Genomic DNA, 19,151 nt, shown 5'->3' on the forward strand with positions numbered 1-19,151 from the left:
TGACGTACAGACTACCGTACTCAATATAACCAGATACTGTGCAACTTCCATAAGATTAAGAAGTTAAAAGACGAACAAAGCGGTACCTTTGTTCAAAGGAAAGCGTGAAAATCTAGAAGAGATTAATTCTTTGTCAGGCCAAATGAGATATGACTTCGTGGCTACAAAAGTGGTAGAAAATATATTTCATATTAGGACTGATTGGATTTTGTAATATCATTTATCTGTCGTTCAATTGACATCATACATGATATTTGATACAGTAAACGTAAGCCTAAGTTAGGCTAAGCTTGTAATACTTTAGTAGTACTACTACTACTAGTAGGAATAGGATAGGCCTATCGTATATTACAATGGCTAGGCCTATACTGTCTTACCGTATTGTATTGTAAGGTGGGAACGGTAACTTCGCTATGCTAAACGAACAAACGTTCATTTAAATGACAAACTTAATGATAATATATTATATTGCTCTTTGGTTTAGTTTTATCCTTCAGATACAGTATTTCATCATTATTTTGATCAGATTCCTCTAGAATAAGATTTATACTGTTTACAGTAATAAAAGCCGGGTGAAAAAGTGGAAGGAAAAATTTCCTGAACTTGGCACATGTTTTACAGTATAATTCCTGTAAATGGGTGAAATACTATGTGAGAATGCATCAACTTACATAAAGACAGACAGCTAAGTTGGATAATTGAACCAGGTTAGTGGTCTCTCCAACCGTCCCTTTTGGATGTGTCTGTTTCCCTTTCACTGTTTCTTAAATTATGAAGATCCTGCTAGGATCGATAAGTATGGCACTCATACTTTTGAATATTTAACTACACTGGCTCATGACAATAGATAAGCAGTTTTATAATGTTGTTCTCACATTGATTTTCACAGTTAGGCCTAGGTATTTAAATGCTACATCCCCAAAAATCTGTAGAATTGGGTAAAAATAGGCTGAGTTGCGCAAAATCCGTCTTAAACAAGGTAGCAATTTTAAAAGTAATATAGGGCCTATAAAACATCTGTGGGTTTTACACATCCACCTCTGAAGTAGTAAAGGCTATGTAAATTGAATGGTCTCCCTAACATCGTTCCTGCAGAACACAATGGCAGAGCTAATTTTTTAACAATCGTAGGATCATCCGAGACGACCCAAAGTTTAATCCTTCACCAACTCTTTCTGAAAATTTACACTAGAAAAATTTGACAAAGAATGTAATGTGAACATGTATCATTCTTACATGTTCCTGCAAAAAGAGGAAGTTTCATTAAAAAATATTTCAGCATTAGGAGATGCTATGCAATGCGATATCTTTGAAGTGAAGCAAGGTTACTGCTAATGACAGGTTGGTGCAGATATATAGTTGGTGATCAGTATAATTTAGCTGCTTGGCTGGATATTGCCGATCAAATTATGAGTTTCTATATTTATCGATAATCAAAACATTAATATCTTGAGTAGTAGATAGAAGTACTTGTAAAGACAAGTTATAAAATTCTGCCAGTATATCACCATCAAATATGCTCCTCTTTTTTAAGTGTAATCAAATGTAACATAATGTAATTGTGTCACTTTCTCACTAGTTTGAGAATGAACACAAGAGACTTCTATAATGTATGTACATCTAATCAGAAATGCATCATACTAGTAAACTTATGATGAATGTTTATTAAGGCAATGACAGAATATACAATATATGATGATATGCAGCCAGAGTGAATAGCTTGCTAATCACGTATCTCAGAGAGTCAACTATAATGCACGGTGACGCTTTTGAGTTTCAAGAATGTGATTACCCATTGAAGATTTGTTTTACTTTTAACATTATATACATGTACAGGCCAAGGATGCTTTTGATTTGAAAAAGGCTCAATTGTATTCTTTACATAAAACAATGAATGGCATTGTTTACCTTCAAAGTTTCTGACTTTACCATTGTTTCCTAGATAGGCTGCTTTGAATTTCAAACAAATAATACTCACCGAAAAACATAAAACGATTGTTGATACGTTAGTGTTAAATGACTATCACATAAATTCTTTCCCACCCTGGCAGGATTCATGTGAAGTTGGGAAAAGCCTTCATTGAAGTAAGACCGAAAAACTGTACCAAAATGCAAACCGCAACGATTTCTTAAATTCTTGGACTACCTTGTAACAAAATGGAAGAGAGCAACACAGTTGGCCAACAACCTGAGGATACAATGCTGTATCCATTGGTTCATACATCTCTTGAAAAAGATTTAAGTATACCATCAGGAAGTACACCATCTGTGGATGATTTGATGAATCCAAGTAAGAGCAGCAACCTCTCTTTGCCTGTCGCATCGTGTCACGAGACGTCCTTGATCCCGCAACAGCCGTCTTCGACCTTACCCTCGCAGCAGGTGGTCAGCACCAGCATAACCACGTCGGGTTCTAATCCCTTGCAAGTCTCTGTAAAGACAGTTCCCGGTACAAATACCATCGTTAATCAGGCGCTCATCAATAATATAGTTAATTCAGAGGCTGTGCAGACCCTGTTGAGAGACAACCCCGGTCAACCTATCACGATCGTCAGAATGCCAGAAACCTTGCAGCTACCAAAGGTAAACTATCCCTTCACGCCGATTAACAACTTGAATTTGAACAATCTCAAGACCAGAAAGAGGAACGGAACAACTTTATCTTTGAGAGGCAAACGAGCGAGAAAGCCCAAAGTTGAGGGAACTCAGGAGGAAAAGACAAATGTTCTACAGTTCCAGAAATCCTTGCAGGTCAAAACTAGGTCTGGAAGAGTTTCAAAGCCACCTCTATACAGGGTTAAGGAGACGTTGCGTCCAAATTCAGGAGAGCAGAGCAATAAGGCCAAAGATGGATCTGTGGTTGAGACGGAGGGAGTAACCATCCACTCACAGCAAGACAGGTATAAATTTAGAACTTACAGCTTAGTCATGTCAGTAAAATAATATAATATGTCCTTTTGTAACTTTTTCCATTATCCAAATTAGTGCAAAAACTTGAGGAGGTAAAAACAACAATATTTTATATAGCCATGCACTAATGGAAATCTGTCTATATTACGGTTTACTATATATAGATCATATTTTGATCAGTTTGTAGGCATTAACGGTTTATCTTCAAATTTGCACAGTTGAACAAATGGTACATTTGTTTTTTGTTTCATGACAATCATTTAATTAAGTACATAAGACTTTCGTTAAATATTGGTAATTTGCACGGTAAGCTATGAACTAGTGAGTGTAACACCTCTCCCTACCACTATTTTTGTTTTATGTCAATATATCCAAAGTAATGTAGTGTAATCAAAATTTATGGTTGTTACCTATTTGGGAGTATTTTGTTACAACGCCATCTGAATTTGATACAAGCAACTAATTGTCTTGGACCACAACCTCAATAGCTGATTTTTTTTTCTGTCCGAATATTAGAAAATTTTGGTTGTTTCAGATGGTAAAATTTGCTCTATAGAAAATGTTTTTAGAGTTATATAGAACTTTATATTTGATTCACAAATATGACTTACATTAAATATTGGTTCTATCACAGCTGAGTATCAGCCAGTGGTTAACCACTGCCCATAACAGTAGGAATTTACGATGAACTGCCCAACAAATTTGTGTAGTCCAACATTAGAAGAAAACTGACACATTCTGTCCACCCTTTCCTTTGCAATCATTAAGATAGTGTTACAGATATGTAGTACGGATAATAGTTCACAAGACCTTTACCGCGAAAATATCTATGCACAGTCTATTCCACAGTCCAAAGTTAATTTGCTGATAATGAAATTAAAGTACATGACATGTGAATATCAAACTTCTATCTTAACTAAGAATACTAGAATACCATCTGATGGAATAGGCACCCTTATATGACCCTCTGCATTGCTTATACTGTACCACAGTGGAGTTGAATGTTTTTGTGGCTTAGGAAAAGTTGAATGAGATTTTTGTTTTTCTGTAAACTTTCATAGCATCTTCAGTATCATTGCACTGATGATGAAAGGGTTGCTTTCATCTCTGTCTATACTTGAAACAGGTAATGGCAGACTATAAGATTGTTGAAGGTGTCCACACGGAAATAGTGGATGAGTCTCGATTGTTTGCAGTATTTCTGTGAGCACTTGTCAGGACTCGGGAAGTACAAACTTACTATTCCGTAAAATGATATTGTAAGTTATTATTCTGAAGTCGTATAAATGTCTCCCTTTCTTAGCTTGCCCCTCGAAGAGACAGGGCACACAACAACACCTACCGCTGCCATCAGGGGTCAGCATACCCCACGGAGAGGTCATAGAGGTTTTAGAGGTTACAGCAGGGGCAGAAGGAGAGCTAGAGGTCGAGTTGGGAACTTTGGTAACAGGTTATCATCTTCTGCAAAGTTAAAAGAAGTAAGTAACTACAATATCATGATAATTCCACACAGTATATAGTCTTTAATACGATTATTTCTTGTGTTGTGTATAGCACCTCGATGCATGACATGATGGGAGTAAGGGCTTGATTCTTGCATAGTGGTATATTTATATTTAATATAAACAACACATATACCAATAACCCTTACAGGTACATAAATTTGTGAAACATGATCACCTCACAATCATTTCACACTGTATAGTCTTCAAACTATATCCATCAATGAATGAGCTTCTTGTGTGCATCATGTACAAACAATGATCAAGTCAGCTTCTTGTGTGCGCCAGAGATCTTGAGCACCTTGGCGCAAGACACTTGACTGTTGTACAAACTGTAATGTAAATATTACAAATATTTTCTTTCTGAATAACAGGTAAGGTACACCTTAGCCTCACGCCAAGTAAGTTTTTGCAGCAGTGATTCTCGATCCATTCCATATGTTTCATATGTTTCATATCGCGGCTCGTCTTAATAACACAGTGAATTTTTTAATGTCAAAACATGTGAGGGCCCCCTAAATGTGGGCGGGGGGGCAGGTGTCACAGCCCTGCTTAAGCCGCCTTTAACCTGGTACTGAAAGCAGGGTATTCTCATTTAACTGCTGATTTCAAAATTTTCAAATCAAAGGAACATTGTGAAATGTGTCAACAGAGAATTGAAGACAACTTTTGTAGGTACATATTTTACCTTTCGATAGCACTGACTTTCACTGATAAACATTGGTAATTCATCAATCAAAGTGGCTTGACTACCTACTGTAAGTGTAGGAAACAGCCCTTGAAATCAACGCAAAGTCAAAAGGGAAATAAAAGGGTAAGACTTATTTACGCTTCATTGCATTATTTTGTCGTTCAAAAAGGGAGGGAATCCATCCCCAGGTTTCTCTCTTGTTTAGTTGAAGCTGAAAGAATATTTTTATAGAGTGAAAAATGTTTAACCAATGAGGAAATAGGAACTGGCTTGGTCACGATCATGAGGTTTTAACAAATTGTCAAAATAGGTTTATGTGGTAGCTAAATTACCTTGAAATGACAACAAAGAAATCTCAATATTGGTGTAGAAAGGTTGCATATACATCAATGTTATTAGATATGTTTTGTATACTGTATAAACATTGAACTTCTATCTAATGTTATCCTTGATGGTTTGTTATTTGTTTGACCATATTTCCAACCTCTTCAAAGGTAATATTTGAGGCAATAGTGAAGGATTTAGTTGGCCTTGCACTGACAGGGAAGTGTTGAGTCCCATAGATCTGCGATATCACTTTGCACATTTTCTGTACAAATCATGGAACATGCCATTATACCATAAGTGCAAGACTTGGAATTCAGGCTGTTCTACTGGCTAACTGCCGGTAGATTTTTCTGTTTGCCAGTAGAAAAAAAAGGCACTAGCATTTTTTCTGCCTGTAGTATTTAAGAACATAAAGGTTTGGTAAGTTGGTTAACAATCGTCAATCAAAGAATCCAAATGATTTCCTGATTGCAGCATATAATCAGCATACATTATTGGGCTGCTCTCAACAGCCGGTACAGTAACTGATGTGACCTGCAATACAGGAAAATGACAACTTTGATTTTAACCAGTATATGTTTTAAGCACTTGCAGTTTTTAAAGCAAGTGGCGAAACGTTTGGAATTCTAGGCCTGAAATGGTGAAATTTTGTACTATATTTATCGATCATATGAGCCAATGTTATGATTAATCCAGAGAGAGATAGAGAGAACAGGATCCCTCAGCTGGCCAAACTAACAGCCAATTGATATTATTTAACTTCTCCTTTCAGCTCCTTACTGAAATACCAGATGAAGATCTAATCTCTTTGACTATGCCTAGACTTTCTGAAATATTATCACCTTGGGATTTTCTTTTGATGAGGGCATTCAAAAAAAGGAAGACAGAACCGGATAAGATCAGCTTTGTGACCCTCTTGAAGGAGTTTGAGGATTTGTTGGATCAGTTAAAGACTGTAAGCAGGGAGTGTTTGGTCTCTGACAGAGAGACAGACGACCGACCAATGGTAGAACTCTCTGGAGAACTTAGTGGAGTGTTAGGGACGAGTAAGGGATACATCTGTGATATCCGTAAAGAATCTTTACCACCAAGGTGAGTAGTGTGGTATTACCAAGTTGGACTGTTCAACGTGATATTACTTGGTCACTCAATATGGCATATAAACAGTTAAAATGGATGGCTTATTACATGTTATTACTTGTTATGAATATTTTTATTACATCAGTAACCATGGCTCAATTTTTTATTCAGATATGAGGGCTGTTTTTGATTGTGCATGTGTGTGGATGGTGGTATAGTTTTACAGATTTTATTTTATTTTTTTAGGGGGGGGGGGTGATTTATGAGAACTATTCAAGGTTTTTTTTTCTCTATCAGTACACTAAATTTAACAACCTTTTTTGATGTGTTTTTTTTCTTATACCGTACTTAAGGTTGGTACAACAGCAATCAATGTATTTAATAGATGAAAATACATTAATTAAATGTCAAGTTACATGAGTTGGAATGGTTCTTTGAATATATTTTTTAAGCCACTTCTGCTACATGTATGAAGTAGGCTGTGCAAATATATTCCTGTAGCAAATTTGTTAACATTGGGTCTTTAGACCTTTCAACAAACATGCCACACAAACATGCCACACATATAATATCTTGTATATGTGAGATTGCGAGGAGATATGACATGTAAATGCAAAATAAAGAGATTCTTACAAGTGTATCTTATCATAGGAAACAAGACTCTTCTTCACAAGGGACCAGTTTTTAATTTTAATGATATTGGCTTTGCCCTGGTATTTCTTACTAGAGATCTATTTTCATGCTTTTAAGAACGAACTGCCCATCGCCCTTCGACCCTCTCAACCAATAATCCATAGGAGGCTAAATGCAGGTTATGAAAGTTGACCAATGCTAAAGGTGTTCAAGCTTTTAGAACTTGTTTGTCACACCCTCAGAATGTGAATACTTTTCATGTTTCCATCGTTTCATACTTTATAATAAAATTAAAAGTTTCATATGAGATTTAGCACAATTGCACTAGTAAGAAAAGTACAGTATTTGTTACCAACGTTTTACTGTACTTGGTATCGTGAGTGAAAGAAATGCTCTCGCCATGGTGACTGTGTGTGACAACAACAAAGTCATCAAGAATTGGCAAAAGGGTGTAATCATTGTAGTGTTTCATTTTATGTTAATCACTAATATAGATACAGTTGCTGTTGTCACAGAGATATGTTGCAGTATATGCTGCTACCATATAAACTATGTAATATTTCCATGTTTACATTTTATTGAGAGTTTATGTTAACTTGTACATCATAAACATAACTTAGTATCTGTATACTAAAACAGCTATTGTGAATCTTCCCATTGAAACAATTTGACCGTTTTGCGTATTCAACAGTCCATGTCCATTTTGCATATTCAACATGCCATGTCCAATTTGCATATTCAACAGTCCATGTCCATTTTGCATATTCAACAGTCCATTTTGCATATTCAACATTCCATGTCCATTTTGCATATTCAACAGTCCATGCCCATTTTGCATATTCAACATGCCATGTCCATTTTGTTATACCAGGCAAAGTGCACTATGTGTGCAATTGAATCCATCTGTTTATATTTACAGTGTCGTTAAACTGATGGAATCGACGTCGGAGTCTGCAAAATCAACAACAGTTATTGATGAAGAGATAACAGACGTTGATGCACCCTCGTTGTCTTCCGTGAGTTTGCACTGAGTTATGATCTATGCATAGTGACATGGTTAAATAACTCCTCTTACCCTGACAACTATCCTCAATAGCGAGACAAACCAAGTACCATTTGTGAGGCACCGATCCGGATCAAGCAATGTCCTATTTCTGCAATATGCAATGTTTGTAGCACCTTCAGAAAGTGAAATATCTTTAGCTGTCCATTGTGTATCTCTGCATAGTATCTTCCTGCAAAAGGAGCACTTTTACATACCAGTGTTTGTAATATAAAATATTTGATTAGTTACAAAAAATTTAAAACTGTTGAAGGTACAAAGCAATCTGTTTTAGCCAACCTTATAGAAACGACTTTTCTTCCAAGTGTTGATGTACGTGTTGGTTTAAATGGCATGATCACAACATTTAATTTAATTTCTGTCTTCTGATTTCATCTCAGAAAGTAGTGACGAAAGTCGTCGATTTGTCACAACTCTGGTTAAGGGTTTCTGTTTCATAGGTGTTAATATGGAGATTTATATCTTGCAGGAACTAGCAGCTGCCCAGGGATTGTTACAAGTCCCTAAATGCACAAAAATTGGTGATAAAATTTTGGGAGTGGAAACCATCTTCCCTGATAATGCCTTGAAGAGCTCAGCAACCAACACAGTGGCAGAAACAGCAGCCAGTAAATTATCCGTAAGTAAATATACTTTGGTTCTCATCGGTCTTTTAGGTTTGGTTATGTTTGATATTTATACATCACTACTCACTTCTTAGTTGATGATACAGGTGAATCAAAGCCAAACAGATGTGCTAAAGAATTCAACTAAAGTCAAGCAGCTGATTGTCCTGGTGGAGGGGGGGTAAGTTGTTATGTCACCCACGGGAAAGGGTCTAAGGGTGGCCCCTCCCTTTGAGAAAATTTGCTTGGATGCAAAATGGTACTATTTGTTAAAACTTTTGAAACAATGTTGAAGAAGTAATCGCTCACAAGAAACAAATCAGAAAACTGTTGAAATTTTCCATTTTCTTCATTGATTGAAATTGAAAATGGACTAGTGAAGTGACAGAATAGCATTGTTATTGCGTTTATGGTGTACACTAGATTGAAAAATGAGCAACCTCAATGCCAAGAAAAAGGTGTAAGTTATCAAATGTGTTGCTTTTGTTCAAATTAGTGGCATTTTATTAATTTATTATAATTTTTGCCACATTCTTGTAAGGCAGGCAAAGCATGGTAACCATGGAAACACAGTGACCATGGAAACAAAGTGACCATGGTTGTTGACTTGGCACGTTTTATGCCTTGTAGCTGAACTGGCATATTACAATGCAAGTACTATTTGTGTTATATTTCTTGTGTGCCTGGGCCAGTTTTGTGCTGAATCGCAAACACGAATTAAGTTGATGAAGAAATTGTTCAGCTCGGACACAAGTCCATATTTAATCGTTTTTTGAATGGTTCAGTATAGAAATCTGGGTAATGAACAATCCTAGTAGTTAGACGACTGGATATTAATCCAGCTTTGTACTATAAATGTTTTTTGTTTACATTAGAGAAGTGTCAGACTAAATTTCCCACCCCCCCACCCTTGTTTTGGCCAGTTGTAAAGAGATCACCCATCAGATAATGTAATATCATCAACTCACAGGTCCCAACTGTGAAGACTCTTATTCAGATTCAGCCGTGCAGTGAAGCATCTGTAGATGTAGGTGGTATGATTGTCAATGTCGAGGAGCTCGACTCAACAGTATTAAATTCAGGAGCGGACGATCTCAACCTGAACCAGACGGTTCAGCCTACTGACTCCTCGGTTCATTTGGAATCTGAGCATGGTGCTCTCCATGAGCCTGCCACTGCCCTATCTATTCATGACCCAGCCAGCTCCCTCACAGAGGCCATACCTCTACAGGAGCCAACAGACACCTTGTCCAATCCATTGCCGCCTGTGGTATCCACGTTAAGTGCCGATTCGGTCCAGGTGAGTCTCTGAGTAGTTTTTTTTGGGGCTTAGCTTACTTTTATAGAGACTGTCCAGGTAATTTGTCCCATCTTTTTTCCAGGGACTTTCAAGCTGTTCATAGTTCAGAAACTCCCAATTCGCACCTTCAGACAGTTTTGATTTCTGTTGTTTTCTACAGTTCAATAAACAAAACAATTGTAAAGTGTCAACCTGGATTGAATTTCTTATTTCAAAGTCACAAAAATTTCACAACAGCTGAAAATTGAATATTCAGAATACTTTAAGTTGTACTCTGGATGATCATAACCAACGATTTTTGTTTGAGGCTTAAACTCACTATAAACTTCACTGTGAACTACAGGACCAGCAACCATAGCACCAGTTGGCAGAGGTTTTGTGAACATAGCTAAGTACTTGCCAATTAAATGTACCTAGAAATATTCCATTGATGTTTTAGCTGTATTTCCAGTATTGAAACACACAGGGGTATGTTTATATTTAATGTAATTAATGCTATACATGCCTCTTTGTGTGGTTCATAAAGGTGTAACAAGGCATTGAATTCCCATCAATGATCGTTTGGCATTGTTGCAAGAATTTCTTAGAAAAATGTATAGATTTTGGCCAGCATAATTGTTTACTCTTTCACCTCGTTTTTTAGGATCACTCGACAGTCATCCAGGCAATGGTACCAGAAGCCTTGCCATCACCTCAGTCGTTGCAGCCTGCTACTACACCAATGGTTCCAGAGGGGAGCACCATCCTACAAATGTCAGATGGCAATTTCCTAGTCCAGAAACCTGATGGTACTGCAATGCAAATACAAGCCCCTGAAGGCATGACCATTGAGACCATTCAAGCTCTACTGACTGTTGAGACTGAAGTGTTTGATCAGGGGGATCCTGAGAGGCCAGCCGTACCTACATCAGTGCAGACCACAGATCAGGTACCTTTCCTTTCTGTGGAAGATCCTGTAGCCAGCTAGTGTCATGGTATCTGGTCCTTTTCAGTGTCTGGTTCCTACAACTAAAGATGTGGTAACACCTCATTTAAGCTAATTAAGTTGGGAGACCTACTTAGGCTTGGGTGAATTTCCAATACACATTTGGAGTTCCCACGTGAGATGGAGTGGATGCCATCAAAACAGCTAGGAGTAATCCGATGACTAGCCACAGTTGTCATCTCCAGATAACAGTGGGTTTATGGTCAGTCTTTTACTGTAATCATTTGAGGGTCATATGCCGGTGACTAGGAGTGTCTACTCGATGGATACCAGTAGTCCAGTGACTGGGTGTGACTGTAATCATGAAATAAATGATGCCAGTTGCTGCTTAACATATAAACAGTATTCCCTTGTCTGAATGTATCTGTAATCATATAGAGCTCTTTATGCCAAATCATGCTAGTGCCAGATCGCAGAAGTCTCACAAACTATATGGTACTAGAATGTTTGTATCATATTGTGAAGATTGAAAGATTACTGTGATAACACCATGTACTGTAATTGTTGCACCATTAATGGTAGTGACTTTACTAGGACATGAAAGCTTTATAAATTGACTGTTTATTGCATGATAATAAGTAATTTTGTTGCTTTTACATTACTTTTGATGTATACATAGAAAAGTACAGGGATCTTTTACTCAGGAAATATTTGAATATCAGAATGAAGCCAAAAATAACAAATATGACATTCCCTAACTTTTGGTCATCCTTCTCTCAGTGTTCTGCCATAGCTACCTTCTTCTTTGATCTTAATTAAAAAAATAAAATTATGCATTTTGTTTCCTTCAGAGTAACGTTCAAAGATTTACACACAAATTATACAGGCTGAGTTTCTTTATTTTCCTTCTTCGTCTTGAAACTGCAAACTTGCATGTTGATATTGTGAGCTGTTTTGAAAGTTTTTTGGCACCCTTTAGGCCAATTCTCTTGCATATAGATATGGCCATTTCATAAATTTTATGGATATAGAGTGTGATTGACTTATTGCTAGATTGTTTATGAACCTTGTAAAGTGACCTTTATTTAATAGTAAGATATGGTAAGTGCTATAAGTAAGAATAATTTCTCATTTTTGAGCCATGAAAACTAAGTCTCAACATGTGTGTGTATGTGAGCAAGAAACCAGTCTTGAACACTACAATCAAGCAAACAGGATATAAATCTCAGCAGCTAGCTGAAGCTTTGGTTCCTACTATTAGTTGTTTTGTTACTATGCCAAACGAAATAGGTATTGTTCTACACTATAGTCCATCCCTTAAAAAAATACTTCAAATCATGTGCTATCTGGATGTGTTTTATATCTTTATATAAGCTGGAAAAAAGCACTTTTAATAGTAAGCCAGTTCCTATAATTGTGTATGTGATGTCACAAAGTTTTCAGGCTGAAAGTTGAAGTTGCCACCTTTGCTTCATGTTTAAGAAACATATTTGAGGATGGTTATGTTATTGTAGAGACATGACTATGAGAAATAGTCTTCAAAAAGTTAGTCTAGGAGGGAATTTAAGTTATAATTGATAAAATAAAAACATTGTAAAAGCATTCTTGCAACATTTGCATTCAATTCCTATGTACTGCTTTTGAGAAGAATTTGAAACATTTTGTACCAAAGTGAACTTGAAGCATACATTTATGTAATTGTAGGACACAGATAAAAAAATTACATTGCTTTGCTCTGATATATTGACCTTGGATTGGATAGGGTGCCAACCTTACCTTAAAGTTGTGTAGATAACCATATATATATATATATATATATATATATATATATATATATATATATATATATATATATATATATATATATATATATATATATATATATATATAGGAAATGTATTGCACAAGTGGTGTATTCATGTTGTGACCATCCCAATTTTGAAGTAGTTATTTAAATGCACCCCTGTGACATCACAACTGTTTGCTTCAATACCCTTTTGGTTTCAAATCTTTCAGTATCTCAACTGTGGTATGTGATGAATTCAAATTTTTCAAGAATGTTCCATGTTTCTCTTCCATTAGTCAAAAGTAAAATAATCCCTGTGCTAGTATTATGAATTGCATTTTAAACACCCTATAGGTTTACTACTCAGTAATATTTTATCATGGTTTTGAAATGCCATAATACTGTAAATCACCTTTAAGTTAAAAGTAATATTGCTTACTTTTAATAAAAGACATTGTTCATACATTTTCTGTGTGGTTTCCTTTATTCAGTTCAATTAATTTATTCAGCCAATGTATTAAAATATTACACATCGAAAAACAGAACATGCCTTCTGTAAGTGGGTATGTAACATACTACTGTCAACTTGAATAAATGAAATACCATTTATTGAATGTACCCTTCCAGTCTAGTTTTAGAGATTCTAACATCATTCCAAAATTCTCATAGCTACTTGTTGGTGCTGCCACGGAAGAAGTCCCAACAAATTTTAATCACCAAACAAACAGCTTTTATGATCCCAAATTGTATTAGCAGATGAGACTGACAAGAAATTTGCCTTTATCTATCAGTGTTACAAAATTGATCAAATTTCTGCTGATAGTCATGAACCATGGAGCCAAATAATTTACCACATCCTTGATGAAATACTTGATGACATCAAATCAGATGTGAAGTAAAAGCAATTATCGAAAGGAAAAGCTTTCGAGCAAACATCTGTCCTGGGTATGCAGCTTGGAATGAACAAATGTGATGTGTGCTTATCTTTGGACAACCTGACCTCAAATGGAGGTGGCACATTAACATGAGTAGTTGGAATTATAAAAAGCGATAAAAATGAATCATGCACAGAGAAATGAGGTAAGTCAGCATTGACTCAAGTGTATTCAGAATGTATCAAGAAGCATGTTGGTAGTCTGTATTAACACAAGCATATATCTGTCTATTGGATACTTTTGTCAAGTTTCAAGTTAGTCTAATTTTTCCTTGAATCACATTCATCTCCTGGAAACCATGGTCCTTTAGAGAAAAGGGCACAAATTCAGGGAATTGCTGTTGGAATAGACTGATCAAAATATACAAATATTGCTGGCCTTCCTTTTCTATGCAAACCCTGGTATATTGCTAACCCTTCCAAACACATTCATGGTACCAGCACACACCTTGCTGTGCACACTGCTTTTTACACTATGTGTCATTCCATATTAGCAGCAGTAGCCTGGAAAGCTTTCAACACAATGCAGTCCATGATACCAGTAGACACATGATACCAGTAGACACTGCACTGTTCTATGTATAGTAGTATCTGTGCTGTGTACTTGGAACCAGAGCTCTTCCTTGCATCACTGAATATTGTCACCAATGTCCTGATGGTCCTTTCAATTGCTAGTACCTTTAAACATACCCAACTTCATGTTGCCTATACATGCAGTGCATACTGTTCTATGAGGTACTACACTGAATGCTCACAATGGTAATCCTCATGGATCTACCCAGCCAGTTTCCAAGAGCATGCTTTTTAACATCAAATGATTCCTTTCTTCCAGATAGGGCTGATGATGCCAAAGTGAAATGTACGTCATCAGAACGTCTCGGCTCATCTGGTGGGCAATGTCCTGAACGATGCTTTCTTTCAATTTAATTTCTTGACTGTACATTCCCTCTAGTTCTTCTGATATTTCACCTGGGAAGTAAGAAAGAAAAGATATTGAGATCCATCTGTTATGCAATGTATGGACTTATTGGACTTATTTAATAAGACTGGTTGAAGACTTGTCCAGTGCAAACCATTTCATTCAATTAAAATGATTCTCATATTTTCTAAACAAATATCAATGTTTTTCCAATACATTAAATTATTTGCCATGTAGGTCATTTAGGCACCCTCCCAGACTCCCCTTCCAAAAATCAGTCAAACAAAGTGAAAATAATAACAGGGATAACTGTTGTGTCTTATACTAAAAATAGTTAAAAAATCAGCAGTGTCAGTATCTTGGATGAACCAAACATGAAAGACAAGTCCGAATAATAACTGAGAAAGATGCAAAGGATTAAAAAATGAGTGCCAAAGGTATTCTGCAAATAAAATGCCCTGCGACAAACAGTTAAGTAACTAGAATAACATTTTGGCAATTGCAATCGTCTTCAGACAGTAGTGTTAATGTTTCATTACTCCATGACAGAAGATATAAAACACAGGGCAGGGTGTATTGCAAATCGACCTAGGTAAAAGTCGTTTAGCTGGTTAATAAACAACAGGACAATATCTGCTTCCGAAGATATTATCCAAGTTGACTACTTACAGAATCGATCAACCGTCCAAGTGTCAAACAGCGGTTCTGGATCCTCATCAATGGAGGTATGATATTCCAGTCTTCGCACACCCTCAAAATGAACTGTGATGTTGTGCATTTTTTCGGCCAAGTGTTTCTGTAAAGAAACAAGACATGAGCTGAAGGGATTCACTGGCTGAGCAGTTCAAACCCAAACAAGATACACTGAGCAAGAAACCTGTCAGAAATAGCAGACAGTCACGGTGTGATGTTAACAGAGAGATGACAAATGAAGGTACATTTGAGTCACATAAAATGTTTGACCCAACCTAGTAACCTCAAATTGTTTCTAAAGCTTCAAAGTCATTATAAAAGATTTTACTTATAACATGTCTCAATAGGTATAAAGTGACTAAAGTCTCTTAAGGTGGTAGAAAACCTTAACTTTACTTGTACAGCAATAGGTAACCAACTTTAAGCTTTCTAACATTTTAGTTGAGGTCTTTTAAGGTCAAAGTCTTTTCATTACTGAGTACTACTGACTTGAATGTCACGACTTGAGTCTGTGTGCATATTTTCCATGGAGGAGCATAACTCTTTAGAGTACACTACTTATAATTATAAAGCGATTATATAGACAGCAGAAGAAAACTACTGGAGCCTTCAGTGTGCAATAGTCTCCAGCCATTCAGTCTCTCATCTTGGTCAATAAACGTACTCTTTCTCTTTTCCCATTGTTGATGTCAACTCAATATCTATCAAATTCATACATGTCAACTCACCAGTGAAGTGTAGACATCTGCAAATTTGTTGCAGAGATCTTCCAAACCCTCGGGGTAACAAATTTCATCTTTCGTCTTCTCACTTTCAGCACCAGAATCATGTGCTAGTAAAGCCTCTGTAGATTGTACCTGCTTTCTATATGAAAAATGAATAATGGAGGAAAAAAGCAAGAAGAAACATTTACATGAAATGACAAATATTTCATTTTGTTCTTGCATGATGAATTGCAGTACTACTATGTAAACCTTCCAACTGAGAACCTAACCATCAGATGTTATTTTCTAACAAGGAATATTCTGAAAAGTTTACATAAGGGCATTAAATTTAAGCAATGAAAAGCACTTCAATTAAAACTTCTAAAACAAAAACACAATTAACAACTAAAACTTCAATAAAACTTCATCATTGCAAGAAAGCTCTAAGTCATTGATACAAAATTTTAAACTTCAAAGTAATTCCTGTTATGTTGAACAGAATGACTGGTAAGGAAAACTACCAAGACTACATCACACGGAAGGTCGATCAAGCTAAAGAAGACTGTCCTTGGTAACCACTCACTGACTAGAAAGTCGGAGCTACAAGGATTGGCTTTTCATATCAAAACTTGGCTCAAAATCTTGATGTTAATAGGTTCATAAAGTAGGCTACTTTACTTCAATTTCTAGATCATAATCAGAAAGTAGTACAGTGTACAGTAGGTGAAGAACTCACTCTTGATGAAGTTTCAGATTGATAATCTTGTTTGCTAGCTGAAATCCTTTATCATTCAGTTCATCCCATCTCTCCATAAAATTGTTCCAATCAGCACAGTGATCTTTTATAATCCGAGCTGAGCCTTGTAATCGTATTTGTGAAAGGTTTGCTGGGCTTGCTCTGTGACTTGGCGTTTGAGAATCTTCTAAAATTTAAGAAGGTGATTTGCAGTGTCATCTTTGTTGGCAAGACAATTCAATGACAATCAAAATGACATTATATGTTACATTTTGACATTATTGTGTAATATTTTACATAGGCTAGGCACAGGCTGCAACTCCTCACCATTCAGTGTAGGTATACTTTTGGTTACTACTACCAATATGCATCACCTCTCATTTATTAATATTAAAAAGGATTTGCTACGAATGAGACCAGGAAAAAAAATCCAAATTCATTTAAAATTTCTCAGAATTGTTTTTGGAAGAGACTTCAGAATACAGTTAGGTGTCATCAGCAAACTTCTTGACTATACACAAAAATATCACGGTCAATTTCATTTTACATAGGCAACAAACAACAAGGGACCCAAAACAGACCCTTGTGGAACCCCACTAGCAACTTCATATAATTGCATGGAAAAAGGTTAGCCTACAACGACCTCTGCTTTATAATTGAGAAGTAGCGCCTATTTTGCCTTTTAAAACAAGACTCCCACTCTTCCTTCCATTTCTTAAGGCTAAATGTAAATGACACTCTTGAGTTTTCGTGGGCCTAGGCCAATACGAATGATATTGTAAGTTGTAACTACAAGCAGTATAAAGCACACATGTGAATTGTGATAATCAGCATAGCCATGTGCCCCTACTACTAGTAATAGTACTATGTATGAAAAGTCATTATTAGAACAATTTGTATGATCATTCACAGGGAAAACGGTACCTTCCCCTCTGCGATTTTCTCTATCTGCAGGGTTTCCGCTTCTTCCTCTCCTAGGTTGGGGAGTCTGAGAGTTCCCGTTCATGGTTGTTGCAGTGTAGATCAGTGTACAGAAGTCACTATAGTATAGTATAAGCAACTGTGTTGATTAAACTTAGGCGCAGGCCTAGATGTGCGAAAATGGTCACGCTTGTTTGTGTACCTAACTTGAGTAATCGAAAGATTTCTATGGGACGCCACGAGGTAGAGCTAGTTTACGATGCGTGATCATTATAATGTGATAGATACAACTCCCCAAACAACTTTAAAAGATCTTCTTCCATACGGGAGAATCGCATTTTTTAATGTTCCTCCACACACATGACTGAAGGCCAAAATCGTTTCATTCCAGACATCTCACAGTCTTTGTTATGTTAGGCCTACATGACGTGGGTTACTGGAGTTCTTCAGTAAATTGAAGTACCGCGATAATTTACTTTTATTGAAATCGTAGTGAGTTGGAAAAACCAGAACAGTGAAAAACTTACAGCCTCTACCGGGATTCGAACCCAGGCCTCCCGCTTTATATGCGGACACCCTCATCACTAGGCTATGGACGCTGATTGTCAGTGGCGGAGATAGGGGTATTGGTCAGAGGGGGCGAGAATGGTCTGTAGGGGCGCTTTCAACACTATCTAAGCGGAGCGCCACCGCACGTTGGCGCGGAGCGTACAGATTTTTTTTTTTGAGTAAAGATACTCCCTAGATCGTCGGAAATGACCCTTTCCGGGCCTTGCTAATTTGCAGATAAACGAAGAATAAATAGCCGTTAGAGCTTTTTTCCAGAAAATTACACCCAAAAAATGTGACAAATGTCAATAGGTAGATGAGAGCGCAGTAAAATGTCAATAATCGCGAATAAGTAAAAAGTGGTAAAAAGCTGAAAAGGGCGCCAGCAGTCCATTTGAGTCCGTCAGGGGGGGGGGGGGGGAAGGGCATCCGCCCCTGACTGTATGGACGCTCCACCACTGCTGATTGTATTTCAGGAGGTTCCAAACCGGTAAGGAAAGTTGTATTCCACTATAGGCGTTTTTCACCTGTATCGAACAATACTAGTTCTGTATATATATATATATATATATATATATATATATATATATATATATGTGATTGAAATTGTAGTAAGTGAATCCAGAACAGTACAAAAACTTCCAGCCTCCACCGGATTTTCGAAACCGGTTTCTACCGTGGGGGCTTATTAAAATACATGTCCACAAATATTTTGTTTTGTATATTATGCGGTACATCACGACGCATATACGATTGGTCAATATTGCTTATGTATAGTAGTACTGCCGCAGTCGCTACCCGGTTTGTGTTGATCAAAAATGTATTCTTTGGAAACAAAAACAGGAAAAAAATAGTCTGGAAACCAGAAACATA

At 36.7% G+C, this 19,151-nt stretch overlaps 2 protein-coding genes across 3 annotated transcripts; one reads left to right on the forward strand and one right to left on the reverse strand.

The window, feature by feature from the left end:
* Nucleotides 1-15: 15 nt before the first annotated feature.
* On the forward strand, nucleotides 16-12,874 carry LOC139970753 (uncharacterized). Its single transcript, XM_071976713.1, has 8 exons — nucleotides 16-172; nucleotides 2,052-2,900; nucleotides 4,214-4,388; nucleotides 6,203-6,522; nucleotides 8,063-8,159; nucleotides 8,676-8,825; nucleotides 9,782-10,111; nucleotides 10,755-12,874. Exons 2-8 carry the CDS (start codon nucleotides 2,158-2,160, stop codon nucleotides 11,076-11,078), a joined length of 2,139 nt encoding a protein of 712 aa, XP_071832814.1. The 5' UTR covers nucleotides 16-172; nucleotides 2,052-2,157; the 3' UTR covers nucleotides 11,079-12,874.
* A 549-nt stretch (nucleotides 12,875-13,423) lies between these two features.
* On the reverse strand, nucleotides 13,424-17,919 carry LOC139970754 (cyclin-dependent kinase 2-interacting protein-like). Of its 2 annotated transcripts, none has more exons than XM_071976715.1 (5): nucleotides 17,733-17,919; nucleotides 16,809-16,992; nucleotides 16,097-16,232; nucleotides 15,345-15,471; nucleotides 13,424-14,725 (listed from the first exon to the last, which is right to left on the reverse strand). In XM_071976715.1, the coding sequence occupies exons 1-5, from the start codon at nucleotides 17,812-17,814 to the stop codon at nucleotides 14,523-14,525; spliced, it is 732 nt and encodes a 243-aa protein (XP_071832816.1). In that variant the 5' UTR covers nucleotides 17,815-17,919; the 3' UTR covers nucleotides 13,424-14,522. The 2 variants fall into 2 exon arrangements, with proteins under 2 accessions (XP_071832816.1, XP_071832815.1); XM_071976714.1 differs by having other exon boundaries at nucleotides 16,809-16,995; nucleotides 17,733-17,916.
* Between the last annotated feature and the right edge of the window lie 1,232 nt (nucleotides 17,920-19,151).

The sequence above is a fragment of the Apostichopus japonicus genome, chromosome 8 (genome assembly GCF_037975245.1).
Source record: "Apostichopus japonicus isolate 1M-3 chromosome 8, ASM3797524v1, whole genome shotgun sequence".
NCBI lineage: Eukaryota > Metazoa > Echinodermata > Holothuroidea > Aspidochirotida > Stichopodidae > Apostichopus > Apostichopus japonicus.

Excerpts from the sequence above, each read along its gene's own strand:
- LOC139970753 (XM_071976713.1), top strand. The coding sequence starts at position 2,158 with ATGGAAGAGAGCAACACAGTTGGCCAACAACCTGAGGATACAATGCTG. Across the intron at positions 8,160-8,675 it reads ATGCACCCTCGTTGTCTTCC|GAACTAGCAGCTGCCCAGGG; the intron begins GTGAGTTTGCAC and ends TATATCTTGCAG. Across the intron at positions 8,826-9,781 it reads CAGCAGCCAGTAAATTATCC|GTCCCAACTGTGAAGACTCT; the intron begins GTAAGTAAATAT and ends ATCAACTCACAG.
- LOC139970754 (XM_071976714.1), bottom strand. The coding sequence starts at position 17,814 with ATGAACGGGAACTCTCAGACTCCCCAACCTAGGAGAGGAAGAAGCGGA. Across the intron at positions 16,996-17,732 it reads AGAAAATCGCAGAGGGGAAG|AAGATTCTCAAACGCCAAGT; the intron begins GTACCGTTTTCC and ends CTTAAATTTTAG. Across the intron at positions 15,472-16,096 it reads CAGATGTCTACACTTCACTG|AAACACTTGGCCGAAAAAAT; the intron begins GTGAGTTGACAT and ends GTTTCTTTACAG.